We start from the raw sequence: 15,320 nt of genomic DNA, 5'->3' as shown, positions 1-15,320 counted from the left end.
GGGAGAAACTAATTAGCAAAAACAGAACTTTGACTTAGCAACTCATCACACATCTCAGTTCTTTCCCTGGGTTTTTTTCAGTTTTCTGTACATACAGAGAATGAAATTTTTATAGAATGAGACATGACTTTTTAAAACGTTTTTCATTATGGCTGTTAGGAAGCAAAAAATTGACCATGAAAAACACCTCAAACCAATTGATTTTTGCCTTTCTTAGGCTTGGGACAAAATGATATATGGATGACTCTTAAAAAATACCATATGTGATACAAAACCTGAAAAAGATATTACAAGAAAGTAACAGACCAATATCCTCCCATGAACATAGAAATAAAGGTCTTTAAAATGTTAGCAAATTGAAACCAGCAATGTATAAAAAAGGATAATAATAATATGTCATGCCTAAATAAAGTTTATTCTAGGGAGCCAAAATTAGTTTAACAATAGAAAGTCAATCAGGAAAATTCGCCCATGAACAGAATAAAAGAAGAAAACCATATGATCGTCTATTTCAATGATTACAGAAAACATGTTGGACAATATTCAACACCCTCTCCCAATACAAAAACTATAGGGATGTAAATTTCTGTCTGATAAAGAGCATCTGCAAAAACATCTACACTTAACATCATACTTAATGATAAAACAATAAAGCAAGAACATCTCTTCTCACCATTTCCGTTCAACATTGTTCTATAGATCCTAGCCACACAGTCAGTCAAGAAAAAGGCATAAAGATTGAAACAAGAATTAAGACATTCATTTTTTACAAATGACATGACTGTTTACATTGAAAACTCTATGTAGTCTATCAAAAATAATATTAAGTAAATTTAGCAAGAGATTACAAAAATCAAAAGGCATGCTAGTGATCTGATTGGAAACTTAAATTTTAACATTTCAGCAGCCTCGAAAAACAGATATCTAGGAACAAATCTAAAAATGATGTGTAAGATTTCTGCATTGAAGACTACAAAACTTAAAAACCTAAATAAAAGGGGAGACAGCATGTTCACAAATTGAGAAATTCAAATTTTGGTTAAGGTCCTTATTCTCCCTAAACTAGTTTATAGTTAATGCAATCTCTATCAAAGTTCCATCAGGCTTTAAAAAAATTAGACTGGTTGATTAAAATATATATTAAAATTTACGTGGAAATGTAAAGACCTTAAAATAGCCAAACTAATCTTGAAAAAGAACAACAGTTGGAAGAATTGCTCTATCTGATTTCAAGACTTAATGTAAAGCTACTGTAATCAAGTCTATGCTATTAGGATAAGAATATATTAATATATCAATAGAACAGAATCAAGAGTCCAGAAATAGACTTAAACACATACAATCAATTTTTGACCAAGGTGCCAAGTTAATTCAGTAAGAAATGGAAAGTATAACAATATTAATGGAACAAGTGAATACCTATGAAACAAAATAAGCCTATACCCTTATTTTATACCCTCCCCTCCAAAAAAAATAGAGCTGGGTCATAGATCTAAATGTTAAACTCAGAGCAAAAGCTTGCTGAAAAAAAGTGTATTTGACCATGGAGTAAGTGAAGATTTCTCGGGACACAAGAAGCACTAACCAAGAAAGACAAAAGTTGGACTTGGACAAATTTTAAAATTTATGCAAAAGTATTCAACACCTTAGATCCTCTGAGATAACTGAAAAAGACTAACATCAACAAATGCTGCTGAGAATGTGAAGCCACTGGAACACTCACATATTGCTGATAGAAGTGTAAAATTGAATAACCACTCTGAGGACTGTTCATCAGTTTCTTATTAAACGTTTACTTACCATACAACTCAGCAATTCTGTCCCTAGAAAGTAAAAATATGTTCACAAAAAAACCTTGTACAAGAGTGTTTACAGGAGCCTTATTAATAATAGCCCAAAACTGTAAACAGAATGGATAAACTGGTATATTCATACAGTGGAAAAACTCAGCATTAGAAATGAACTAATAATGCATGCACTCCAATAAGTAAATCTCAAACACATTGTTAAATGAAAAAAGTTAGAAAAGTACATTATGATTCAATGTTTATTAAAGAACAGACAACAAATGATGGAGGAATGAAAGGAAAGAAGGAAACAGTAGTGATGGAAATGCTCTATATCTTCATTTGCATGGTGGGTACATGGGCGTATTCAGTTAAAAACTCATTGAACAGAAAACCTAAGATCTGTATTTTACTGTACTTTAATTATACATCAATTTTTAAAAATACCTTATAGGTCAGACAAGTGTCTGTAATAGACAACTATCTGAGTGTTACCAATGAGCTGAGCACCACTAAAGACCATGCTAATTACCCTTCATGATGTTTTCAAAGGTCATCAGTGGATGTTAACTGAGGAAAACTGATAGGGATGTCGGAGATATTGGTTTTAACATACATTTAACATACACAATCCATTAGACCAGTGGTTCTTAACCATTTTCTGGCCAAACTTACACCTAACAAATTTTCCATCAAGAATAGTGTCTTAGAATCAATGCCCTATATTATTTCATGTTAGAGATTCAGATGATCTGCTAACCAGAAATGTTCCAGAAAGATTCTATAAGACAATCATAAACACTAATTTATGTTAACAATATTCTCTTACACATTCAAATCTTACGGAGTAGTCCAGAGAAATATGGTTTGTTAACACAATTTACAGGCACTTAATTAAATGTCAAAAGAGCACTGAAGTTGACTATTCATTTGAATATTTTCATGTAAATTGTTGAGTGACAAAATTAAGTGCCTATAGACCCCTAGTTCTCAGACTGTGAGCTGAGAAGCCCTGGGACACAGGTGTACTCTGAGAGGCATTGTGGGACATTTTAAGTTTTCAAGGGAGACAGCACTGTTTGACATCAGAAACCACTGGAACTTATGGCTCAAGGTTGTTCAGTTTCAACGTTAGGTCATGCTATCTTGGTTTAGAAGACGATATATGTTTGTGAAGCTGGGCTGTCAGAGGTTGCTGTGATAAAAAGTGCCATGTGAATTTCCACGTGGAACAGGAAATGAGTGGTAGTGTCCAGACTGATTCCAAGGTTTGATAAATTGCATAGCGGCCAACAGGTACATCCCATTAATAATTATGATTTTCAGTTGTAAAAGATTCAATTTATTTTTTTTAATTTATGTATATTAGTTTTAAATATTTGGACCTAAATGATTAATAAAGAGCAATTTTTCTTTTGGCCTGGGGTGGGGGTGGAGGGCACTCTTTAAAAGTTTCTGGAAAACAAGGATTTGTGAGGTGAGAAAGTTAGAACCAGTGACAGCTTGTTCATTGACAAACGCAGAATATCCCTTGACAATTCAGGCTTCCTAAGGCTAAAGGAATACATAGGAAAACCACTTCCCTAATTGTGCTCTAATTTGCAGGTACACATCTAGGATTTTTAAATCATGAATGGCTATTACAGATAATTAAATTTCATAAATATCTGGCTGGTAGGGTGACCAGCTATCTCAGTTTGCCAGGAATAAAGGGTTTCCCAAGATGCAGGATGTTCAGTGCTAAAATTGGGGAAGTCTCTGGCAAACCAAGACAAGGTGGTCACTCTACGGCCTACACTGAAAAGAACCTGGGCATTTTGGTTAGCTGCGTAATTTAGAGCAAAATGACCTGCCTCAAGTTTCACCTTTATTCTGCTGTTTCTTAGGAGGCATGATATTAAGTGCAGTGGTGCTCAAAACTAGCTGTACATTAGAATCCCATGGGAAGCTTTTAAAACACTAACATCCATCCTTCATCTTCCCATCATATTCTGAAACAGGAGATATTTTTTAAAACCAATTTTCAAAGAGTTCAAACTCAGACACTACTGAGTTTTAACATTAATCTTACCGCCTATTTCCTGTGCCACTTTAGCCAAGCTGCTTACCTCTCTGGAGTTCTCTCGTTTGTAAAATAAAATAAAAGCACCTATCTCACAAGGTTGTGTGAATATCATGAAACGCCTTGCAGCGTCTGGAACACAGGAGGCCTTCTAAAGGGCATAGACTAACCTGTCCCTGAAAAATGAAAATTTATTTTTCAATTTCTAATAGGAAATACATGACTTTTGAACTCTGAATTATACAAGACTTGGACTTAAGCCAGTAATTGCCCTACCAGAACGCTAGAGAGACGTTTAAAAACAACACAAACTTAAGCAAAATGGAGTAGACAAATCCGAGACCTTGTCCTCCCACAGAAACATTGAAAAACAAGCAGGAATGGGCACAACCAACTTTTTCAAAACTCTAGAAAACAGTCAAAAGTTTATAGCAACCAAGCAAATATTGAATCAAGAAAAAGGCAACTTTAAAATGGTAGGACATCACCAAGAGGGAGACAAGTCATACAAGACTTTTCTCCTCCTCAAAAGAGCAACTAGACTATTCAAAGGTAAGAGACAACCGAGAAAATCCTAGAACACGGGGGGTGAAGCCAAAGCAACAACCCCCCGCCCCACACACACAACTCCCTCACCCCTGTACCACAGCGACCAAGACAGACGGCATTAGGAGGATAAGGAGCGGCTACACGCTGACCACTGAACGCACTGCCCCTTCCCCGGGGCCAGGGCAGCACCACACCGACTTTTCTCCAGTGGGAAATGAGTGCCCAGGCTGGACTCCAGCACCCCCACCACAGTTGGACGCTTCTTGGGTGTCCCAATCCAGTCTCACCTCACAGGGAAAGCCTGGTCGAACCACCTGGAAGCTTCATAGCTGAGAAACACTGGAGCCGAGTACAGCAGGCAGAGCTGATGGTCTGTAGAGCAAAGTCAGTGACACTGTTCAGGGAATTTGGGGTGCAGGCTGGATTGAGTCATGACCATAAAGTTTTTCTGGGGTTGGAGCTAGTTCTCTTGCTCCATTCAGGCAGAGTTGCTAATTCATAACCCCACCCGCTGCTAACTGTAGCTCCCAGCCTCTCCTGACCAGAAAGCCTAACCAGGAACACCTGGGAGGATGCTTGGAGCTGGCTTTACTGACTTGCTAATTCATAGCCCAACCCACTGCTAAGTGTAGCTCCCAGCGCCACCTAACCCAAAAGTCTAACTGGGACAACATGGAAAACTGTATAGCCCAGCAACACTCTGACAGAGACTGTCAGGCCTTAAAAAATGCTAAAAGAATTTTTTGAGTGGAAAAGGACACTAATTAACATCATAAAAACATTAGGTAGTATAAAATACACTGGTAATGACAGTCAGATTCTGTAATATGGTAATGACAGTAATTCACATACAATTCTAGCTTAAAAGTTAAAAAGCAAATGTAGTAAAAATAATCATATATATAATAATCTGTTATTGAATACACAATATAAAAAATGTTTACTATAACATCAACCCTCTAATGTGAGAGAAGTCAAGTAAAATTTTAAGAGTGCTATTGAAGTTATCAATTTAAAACAGGGTGTTATAATTTTAAGATATTTTATGTAAGTCTCATGGTAACTACAAGGGAGAAAGACTTGTAGTAATTACACAGAACATGATAAAGAAGTCAAAGCATACCAAAAGACATCTGTATGATGAAATAAAGATCTCCAGTAAAGGTAAATAGATGTGAAAATATAAAAGCTAAGCTAGTATTAGTGTAATTCTGCTTTGTAACTACACTTTTTATCTCCTACATGATTTAAAAGACAAATGTATAGAAAATACTTATGACTCTGTTACAGGTATGCAATACATAAAGATGTTCATTGTAGCATTATTCACAATAACCAAAAGGTGCAAATAACTATGTTCATCAATAGATGGATGCACAAAACATGATGTATATATATATACAATAGAATATTATTTAGCCATTAGTGAAATTCTGATACATGCTATAACATGGAAGAATCTTGAAAATATATTAAGTGAAACAAGCCAGACACAAAAGTACAAATATTATGATTCAACTTATAAGAAGTATCTAGAAAAGGTAAATTCATAGAGAAGAGAGATTAATTTATCAGCTGAGGGGAAAGAAAGGAACAGGGAGTTATTAATGTTTAGAGTCTCTGGGGTGATGAAGTTTTGAAAACAGTGGTGATGGCTACACAATAATGTGAATGTAATTAATCCCACTGTACAAATTGTACATTTTAAAATGGCTAAAATGACAAATTTTTTCTATATACCTTACTACAATAAAAATGTTTATACTACACACATTTAATGTATTAAGATTTGCTTTGTTTCTGAGGGAGAAATCACAAGAATTTTCAAGATAATCTTACAGAATGAAAACATGACCGCGTTACGAGCACAAGTACTTATGAGCCAATCATACATTTACACAGCTTTAAATACTGAAATGTATCATTTATTTGACCTTCTACCAAGAAGGGTGAAGTGTGTTTAACAGTGTAAAGAGAACAGACTTTAATGGTTATCTTCCAACAAGTTAAAAAGAAATACAGAATATAGGCTCTTATTAAAATTTTGAGAGGCTATATCAGCAAGTAATCTAAATATGGTATGTCTGTTGCTTTTAGAAAGTAGTTAGATGGCTGTGTAACTTCTATTAGTAAAAAAGATCAAAGCAGCACTGAATGTTAAGAACCCCAAAGATTACTATTTGAAATTTTCTTCTAGAGAACCATATTACTGGAAAAATGACTAAATAGGTTAATTTGTCAGATGAATTATTCAAATAGCATTAAAATACACCATGGGGAAAAAGACAACCCCACAGGAAGGAGAGAAAACAGGACAAGGTACAAGCAGTAAAAGTTGAAAAGCGTATGGATGAGACCTAAATCCACAGGAGAGGACAGCACAAGAAACAATCAGAACAAAATTCTGAAAGCTGAAAAAGCCTATGGATGGACTGGCTAACTCAAGAATCAAGCTGGCAGTGGAAAAGGGTGAGAATCAACCCAACTCACCCCTTAGAATTGTCCAGTCAGCAGGTCCAATACCTTGGCAACCGGGGGTAAAGGACAATGGCTAAAATAAGGAGAACCTAATGAATACTTGGAGGTTATAGCCCTGACACCCCTGCACCCCTACTGTTTGTCCGGCCCTCCCCCACACCAGCTGAACTCCAGAAGTTCATTCTCTAGAGAAGTTTTCTGGACTGCAGATACTGGGTACTAAGCCAAAAGTGGGGAAGAAAGGAGGACAGGACAGCCATATCCATGCAGAGTGCCAGAAATCCCGTTCTTCTTCCCCAATATGGCTCCCAAAACACTGGCAGACAGAGCCTTACTGCCAGGAAGACTTGAATCCTCTACTCTGGAGAGTCTGACCAAACCAAGACATTCTCACGCAGGAGAGAATTTCTAAAAAAAGAAACAGCCACCCAGATAACCTTAAAGACAACCCTTTCCTACAAGTCCAAGGCTTCAAACCAGTTTTAGTTCAGTGTTCAACCATAAGAAGACAACAAAGGATTGCCAGATGTCTAGGAAAAGCCTAAAATATAAAGAAATACCCACATAAAGAAGAAATTTGGAGAAAAGAGACGCTGCAGAAAAGCAATTTCACAAGAAAAAAACACAAACACTATCATGAATAGCCTCAGTGATAACAGAACAAATCCATAGACAGGCATAAAAAATCAGGACAGAGTACTATCTAAGAAAGGGAACTTTCAGAAATCAAAGAGATCTTGAGATTTAAAAATATGATCGCAGAGTTGCCAAGAATTAAAGAGCTAAAACACAGAGATGGAGGCAGAGGTAGGAAAAGTAGAGATCTAGTCTTAGAAATTCAACATCAAAAAATAAGTTCCAGAAAAAGCAGAAGAAAATCATCACTAAACACTGTTTCCCAGAATTGAAAGGCATGTGTTACCACATTGAAAGGGTTCGTCAGACTGCCCAATATAAAGAAAACAGATTCACATCAAGGCACATCACTGTGAAATTACTGAAGACAAAGATATGCTACAAACTTTCAAGTCACATACAACAAGCAGAAATCAAAATGGTTTTGAATTTCTCAACATGAGGCATCGGAGCGATACCTCTGAAATTTGGAAGAAAATTATCTTCCACCTAGAATTTTATAAAGTATCAAATATTACAGCTATACAAGGTTTCCAAAAATGTACCTCCATATATACTTCCTCCAGAAGCTAACAAAAGAATGTGCTCTACGAAAACTAGTTAGTAGCCAATAAAATGAAAACAAAGAATCCAGAAAACAGATCAGCACAGGAGAGAAGTGAATGCAAGACCCAAAATAACTAGGCACCAGAGTATAGATCTGAGCAGCATGATTCAACAGACAGGTTGAGTGTTGCCCTCACCAAGACCCATGCTAGTACTGTACTCTTTTTAACCTGTGGCACAGCATGTCCAGATAAGCCTGGCCCAAACTACCTGTAGACCGGTGTTTGCCATGTGTGACTGATTACCTGCCAGCTTTCCATTCCATTCTCAGCAAGACACTCATATCACCCTACTGAAGTATCGTTCTGACCTACTCTTACAAGCTGGAGTTTGATTCATCATGAGCTGAGAACCAGAAAATACAGAGCAGTCTACTCTCTCCAACCACATTTCTGTCAGACGCCAATTACTCCATCTACACTATAGCCCTGCCAAAGCCCTGTGGTGAGCCTTCTATTTAGCAGAATTCACTCATGGCCTTAGCCATTAACTTCCTCAAAAGTGTTTTTTTTTTGTAAGCTCATGGAAACTGAAGCTAGACTATGACCCAAAGACTGTTATGTTCAACTAAATATATTAAGAACGCATATGTACGTAACAAACTAAAAGAAATGCAAGGGAACAATTAATGGTCAGGATAGTGCCTACAGCTGGGAGAGGGGAGGGATACAACTGCAGACACACAAGGGTCTTCTTAGATCCTAGTAAATATTCTATTTAACTTTCTTAGATATTACTAAATGTTTTACATAACTTGATGGTGGGTACATGAATGCTCATTTTACTATTATTCCTTAAATCTTACACTTTTCTGTATACTTATTTCACCCATTCCTTGTTCAGATTCCAGGCTCAATGAAAAGCATTCTGGTAAGAGTTTGACCCTATTGTAGCTTTGCCTCCAGTAAGAGAATTGACACCGGACCACTTGGCATGTATATTTCTCTTTTTAAAATAATAAACTGATGTACTCATTTTATTTTTTTAAAAAACAGTACTCATAAAATAATGAATGCTTAGCTGATTTAATGACTATGTCCTTACACATGAAATTAAACTGGTCTCTAAAAAAATCTTCTGTGGTCAGTATATCCTCCTCCATAAGACGCTAAATTCATTCTCAGATCAGGACTTTTTCGATGCTTCAATTTCATCCCATATCGCGGCTTCAATTTTCGAAGTATCATATTCTCTCATCATATCGAACTCAAGCCAAGGCTGACTCCACTTCTGAGCTTCTTTCATTTGCTCTTCAGTTAAAGAAAGATCAAATCTGATTCCTTTAATATTAAATTTTGGACGTTCCCAGCGTTTGGACCAGGGCTTAGGTTTCATTTTTACTTTCAGCTATGGAAGATATTTATAAAAAAGAATAAATTAGGCTGATAGTCATAAGAAAAATTCTTCTAAAAAGTTTTCATTAAGATGACTCTTTCTTATTTTATACTTGAACTTCCAGTTCCAAATGTACAATTTATACCTGATTAACAGGAACTTCTTGGCTAGATTCTTGTACTACTGGCTGCATATTAATATCAAAAGTGCTGTATTCAGGAAGGGCATCTCGTAAGTATAGCAAGCTGTCATCCAACCGTTTCTCTAATTTGACCACTTGGATCTCCTGGATTCTGGGATTATAAAGTTCAAAGCAAATCTCAACACCTAAAAAGAGAAGAAAATGTTTTCTTACAATCTAAATCCAGATTCATGCATAAGCCTCACACTATAATAAAAGCTATTTTATAAAGGAACTAGCAGAGTTTCGCACAAAGGAAATGTGACATAAATTTGCAATCTTTAAAATAAACGTGACTGAAAGAAACAAAGTAAAATCAATATAGAGTAATAAGAAAATCTGAATTAGAATGATAAAATTCAAAAGAATATCTTCTATAAATATAGTCACATATCTCTTCAAATTTGATAATATTAACTTAGTTGAAGAAAATTTGAGTAAATTTTTAAATCTATGTTAATTTATTTCCCAATTACTTAAATAAAACTATCTTCTACTTTCCAAGCAACAGGACTTAATGATGCAAAAAGAGTAAGCACATTTTTAAGTCCTAACTTTGGTTTAGAAGCTCTCTTAAGGATGGCCTAGGTTTTTAAAACTCCAGAGCCTTCCATATGAAGCAAGCTAAGAACGGCTTTGATTGCTTCCAAGATGCTACAAGTACTAGTTTAATATATAAGATCTATATCATTAAATGCTTAAGGGCAAGAGTGTATTCTGAGGTTTCCTAGAATAAGCCCAAGAGAAATACAAATAGTAAAATACATAATGAACATTAACATCTAGTGTTTAATAGCAGGAATCTACTATGCGATATTTACTATACAACTATTTTGGTTCAGGCCCTGATTTAGGAGCCCTGTCTAAAGCAAAATCAAAACAGGTTGAGATCCTTCTCCTCTCATAAAGCCTATATTCTAGTGGGTGACAAACAATAAATAAACAAACCAAAAGGGTAATTTCATACAGTGAAAACAATATAGGGTGATGACACTGAGACTGGAAAGAGATTAACTTTAAACAGTACAGTCAGGGAAAGCCTCTCTGAAAAGACAACATTTAAACTGATACTATAAAGGGCCAAGAATACTCCAAGCAGAAAGAATGGCAAATGCAGAAGCCCTGAGGCCTTAACGAACTTGCCGTGTTAGAAAAACTAGAAAAAGGCCCATCTGTCTGGAGCAGAGTCACTTGATGGACCAAGAAAGTAAACCAGTGATACTGTACCATTGCAGGCAGAGGGTGATGGCAGGGACAGGAGCAGTAGCAAGGAAGATGGAGAAACAGACAAAGGCGGGATACGGGTTTTAAAGCTGAGCTATGAAAACTTGCTGACTGACTGGATGTGTGAAACAGAATAATTAAAAACAGTGCCTAAGGTTTTGGTTTAAATAAATGGTGGGGAGCGTACCATTTATAGAAACAGAAAACATTGAGAGGGGAAATAAAGTTTTGAACTTGTTTTATGCTTATATAAGACATCCAAATGGAGACATTGAGAGGGGAAATAAAGTTTTGAACTTGTTTTATGCTTATATAAGACATCCAAATGGAGATGCCAAATCTGGACTTCTGAAAGGGTCAGTGCTCAAGATACGTATTCGGGAACTGTCATCGTATGGGTGGTATTTAAAGCCACCAGACTAGAAAGAATAAACAAAAAAGGAAGTATCAATGGGAAAGGTACAGGCAGGTTACAGTCAAATAGTACTGCAGAGAATGGCAAGAAGGAGCTAATACTTTGTGTCCAGCACTTCATATACAACCCCATAATCAACTGATCACAACCCTGAGAGGTAGAAACGATTATCATCTCGGCTTCAAAGATCAAACACAGCTTGTTCTGATGCACACCTACGCTCATGTCTATGACAAGGTTTCTCCGAGTATGCAATTGGAGAAATCACGATTGGAGGCACAAGCGTCTGTACTCAGTCAATTCCTGCTGAGCTCTTACATGTATAGCACCCAGGCCATTACAGAATAAAGAAGACATAAATTGCTCTCATATGTTCAATTTCTTTGAATATAATACTTCACTGCTGGAGATGATGAAGCATACGACATTAAGTATGAAAACTACTATTTCTGCCATTTTGATTCATAATCTTTCTAAAATTTTACCACTTGTTCTCCTGCCTTATTAAGCAAGGCAAACAATTCTGCCATTTTAAAAATTCCTCTGACTTTTATAAAACTGATCCTTGTGGTGACTGCTATAATTAAAAGCAAAATGGGGGCCGTTCATTTTAGGATAAAGTTACATCATAAGAACATCATTATGTTTATAATGTTCTCATGGGTTATTTGCTCCTAAAATGAATGTCCCCACACTGCTTTATAGTCACTTGTCTCCTCCTGCGATACTGCCATAGTTTGCAAAGTCTACTTCTAAAAGTTATTGTCCCTGTAATAAAAGAAGCCTTCAAAGAAAGTAGAGCACCAATCATATTTAATCAGCAACCTCAATTCTCATACCATTTGAGGCCATAGGGTCCATGTCATCCCTCAGAGCCCCTTACACTTTCGATGTCTTATCCAAAGATGCAGAAAACAAAAAAGAATCCTGAGACGACATTTTCCAGAAAATCAAAATAATGAAATGGAACCTACCTTGTCCTTCAATAGTGTTCCTAAGGATAAAAGTAGCTCCAAGTCCTGCTCCTGATCTCTGAATGCAAATCCCCAGAAACTGGCTGGTTTTTCCACTGGCATATGCATCAGCTGTAGTAACACGAAGAATGCTTCCTACATCCGAAAGTGAAGTGAACTTTTACATAAGATGCAGAAACAATGGCATTTCTAGGTAATGTCATAACATCCTGAAGATTTTAATATAACATTAGAAATAAGTACCTCATATGGGCGAAACCCATATATGTAAACAACAATCTTCTCTATACCAAGAAAACTAACCCACAAGCCACTAATAATAAAAGCATCCAGCTCTTACTGACCAACATAGAACTCTGGAATGTGGAGTATTTTCCTCCTTTCTAACATATCTTTTCTTTCTATTTGAAATTTCAGAGGATTTGTTCTTCCCCTTGGAGGAATAAATTCAGGACTCAAGAACCTGCAGGAAAAAAATAATAATAATAATAAAAGGAAACTTTAAAGACCATTTAAAAAGAATCTGTTGCTCTCTAAAAAAAGAAAGATTATGGTTTTAAAGTGTTTTATTCTTCCGTCTCTAAATAAGAATCGATCTTATTTCTAAAATTGTTGAGAGTGCTTTTGAAAATAGCTAACAACCCGAGTATTCACCTGGCTTTTGTGTTAAAAGCTTTATTAAATTCTATAGCATAAATTAATCTTAGAACAACCAGATGGGTTTGGTGTCATATCTTTTTCACAGATGAAGAAAACAAAGCTTGGAGAGGGTAATTAACTGACCTATTATTACGTCAGCTATAAACTATCATGCCAAGATTTAAATGTAGTCATATCTGTCGAACTCCAAAGCCTACAACCATACTACAGGCCTCATGTTGAGTTCCATATAATAAATTATGTTGGAAAAGATATAAACACAAATCATCAATTGCAAATTGACTTTAAAATTAATCTCCCTATTCTCTTCAACTGATTTTAAGGTCATTATGAAATGTTTTATCTATAGAAAAGCATCAATGACATTACAACGTAGATTCATTTAAGAGAGATATTCCTTTTCTACCTTAAAAAAGTTGTGTAACAAAATCTTTTATGAATTTCTAGGTTCCATAATTCAAGTTTATTTCAACTCAGAAGTATAGAATATCTGAAATGTTAAACATTCTCATTCTCTCATTCTCTCTCTCTCTCTCTCTCTCTCTCTCTCTCATAATTGAATCAACAACCCAAAGCCCTTTCAGAAAGCCTATAATCTCAGCAAGTCTTCCTCCTTTAAAACTGTTTTTTTAAGAAGGCTGTTTATTCAGGTCTACAGAAACACCTTCTACAAACCACAAGTCAACTAAATTTACATGTACTCCGAAGTTACCACCATTTTAAGTGAAACAGTTTTTTAAGCACACTATTTCAAAGACCAAATTTCAGATACAAATTAGCAGAAATTTTTACCACTGTATCTCATTTGCCAGGAAAGTAAAACACGGTGAGTCCTGGCCAATCCATTTCCACCAAGCCGAGGAAAGACTGGCTCCTGATGTAAACGGGTAAAATAAGATGTGCTTCAGATAAAGACTCTTAATACGGGCCAAATGCCGGTGTAAAGAGCTTGATATCTGGGGAATCCCTACTTGAAATTCTGATTTAATAAGACAACTGAGAAAGTTCAATGCCAGCTTGGGAGAAGCGAAGAAGACAAACCTGAGCTGGGTGTGCTTTACATACACCAGCTTAACAATTCGGCACACAAGTTGGTAGAGTGGGAAGTTCAGACCCCGCGTTAGGGCCAAGACCTCCATAGCAAATACAGGTTCACGAGCGGACAGACCCCAAAAGAGGGAATCGCGCCCAGGTCCACACCTCACCTTGTTTCCTGGCGTTGGGGGCGGCGCTTGTCCACGATAACAGGTTTAGGCGGCGGCTGGAATGCGCCGGGTTCAGAAGGTCTAGTGCTCTGCTGCCGGCCTGGCCCCGCGCGGGCCACTGCGAGAGAAGACAACAGAAATCAAAACTGCTCCGGCCTGCCCTGAGCTCTGGTGGAACCCTGCGATATCCCCCAGCGCGGTCCCACGAGAGCCTCCACTGAGGTCGCCCTTGAGTTCCGTGCTTGCCTACCCCCGGCGTGGACATGAGCCCCTTCTGCGAACCGACTCGCAAGCCTCGCTCCACTTACGGCAGGTGACAGAGGCCGGCGTAGAGCGCAGCGTCCTGGCAGCTCCAACAGTCCGGGCCAGGCTCATCGTTGTTCCATAACACCCTGCAATACAGGCCGCCATGCCTGTTCGCAAAGGTAGAGACTACAACTCCCAGTAATCAGTGCGACGAGGTCGCGGCTTACTACGGCCGTATGGCAGCTGTTATGGGACAAAACAGCCGAGTCGCTCCTTTTTTTTTTCTTTTTTTTTTCTTCTCCCCCATCCCCTTTCCCCCGACCCCCTTCTCCTGGCCTCGATGTTTTAGGGAAAATGCCTATTTCTCTAGTTTCGCAGGGGTGTTCTCCCAGCCTAGAAAGCATTCCTCCTTCTTTGAATCAACTTGATCTTCACTTTCTCAGGCAAGTCTCCACTACGTCAAAACCCCACTATGGGCTCTCACCCTTACTAGGTACCCCCTAGCAGCTCTGATATCATTTGCAATTTTAATTTTTAATTTAATTTTTAATTATTTGTGTAATTATTGATTAAGGTCTAACTACGCCATTATACTATAAGCTCCGCAAGGGTATGGACGAGGTCATCTCTTGCTCACCATTTTATCCCGGCACCTTACCTTGCTCTCACTTTTTGTGGAATGCAAGGAGAAAATAGTTCCTGACAGGACAGGTATCACAAAGTCCCTGAGTCGACAGACAGCATTAGCTCTTCGAGGAATAAAAATTGAATTTGGGCTGGGCAGCTGTGGGTGAAGATAAGTGGCAGAGATGAAACCAAAAAAGGTAAATCGTAAGTCTTACTAAGAAATTTGGAACTTGTACCCTTGGTAACAGTGAGCCGCTGGAAGGATTTCATGCTTAGAGTGATGTATTTTATTACTTATTGGTCATTCCAGTTGAATTAATGTCCCCAAACACTTC

At 37.3% G+C, this 15,320-nt stretch overlaps 1 protein-coding gene across 1 annotated transcript; it reads right to left on the bottom strand.

Annotated features, from left to right (window-relative positions):
- Positions 1-6,171: 6,171 nt before the first annotated feature.
- On the bottom strand, positions 6,172-14,574 carry MRPL19 (mitochondrial ribosomal protein L19). The gene is made up of 6 exons (XM_039852399.1): positions 14,421-14,574; positions 14,113-14,230; positions 12,592-12,710; positions 12,248-12,382; positions 9,599-9,780; positions 6,172-9,465 (listed from the first exon to the last, which is right to left on the bottom strand). The coding sequence occupies exons 1-6, from the start codon at positions 14,521-14,523 to the stop codon at positions 9,244-9,246; spliced, it is 879 nt and encodes a 292-aa protein (XP_039708333.1). The 5' UTR covers positions 14,524-14,574; the 3' UTR covers positions 6,172-9,243.
- Between the last annotated feature and the right edge of the window lie 746 nt (positions 14,575-15,320).

The sequence above is a fragment of the Pteropus medius genome, unplaced genomic scaffold, assembly GCF_902729225.1.
Source record: "Pteropus medius unplaced genomic scaffold, Ma_sr-lr_union100, whole genome shotgun sequence".
Lineage (NCBI taxonomy): Eukaryota > Metazoa > Chordata > Mammalia > Chiroptera > Pteropodidae > Pteropus > Pteropus medius.
Note: the sequence above shows the minus strand (reverse complement) of the source record. Positions and strands in the feature narration are given on the sequence as shown.

Coding starts and splice junctions, on each gene's coding strand:
- MRPL19 (XM_039852399.1), bottom strand. CDS start 14,523: ATGGCGGCCTGTATTGCAGGGTGTTATGGAACAACGATGAGCCTGGCC. Junction 14,231..14,420: donor GCCGGCCTCTGTCACCTGCC/GTAAGTGGAGCG, acceptor CTTCTCTCGCAG/TGGCCCGCGCGGGGCCAGGC. Junction 9,466..9,598: donor AAGAAGTTCCTGTTAATCAG/GTATAAATTGTA, acceptor TATCTTCCATAG/CTGAAAGTAAAAATGAAACC.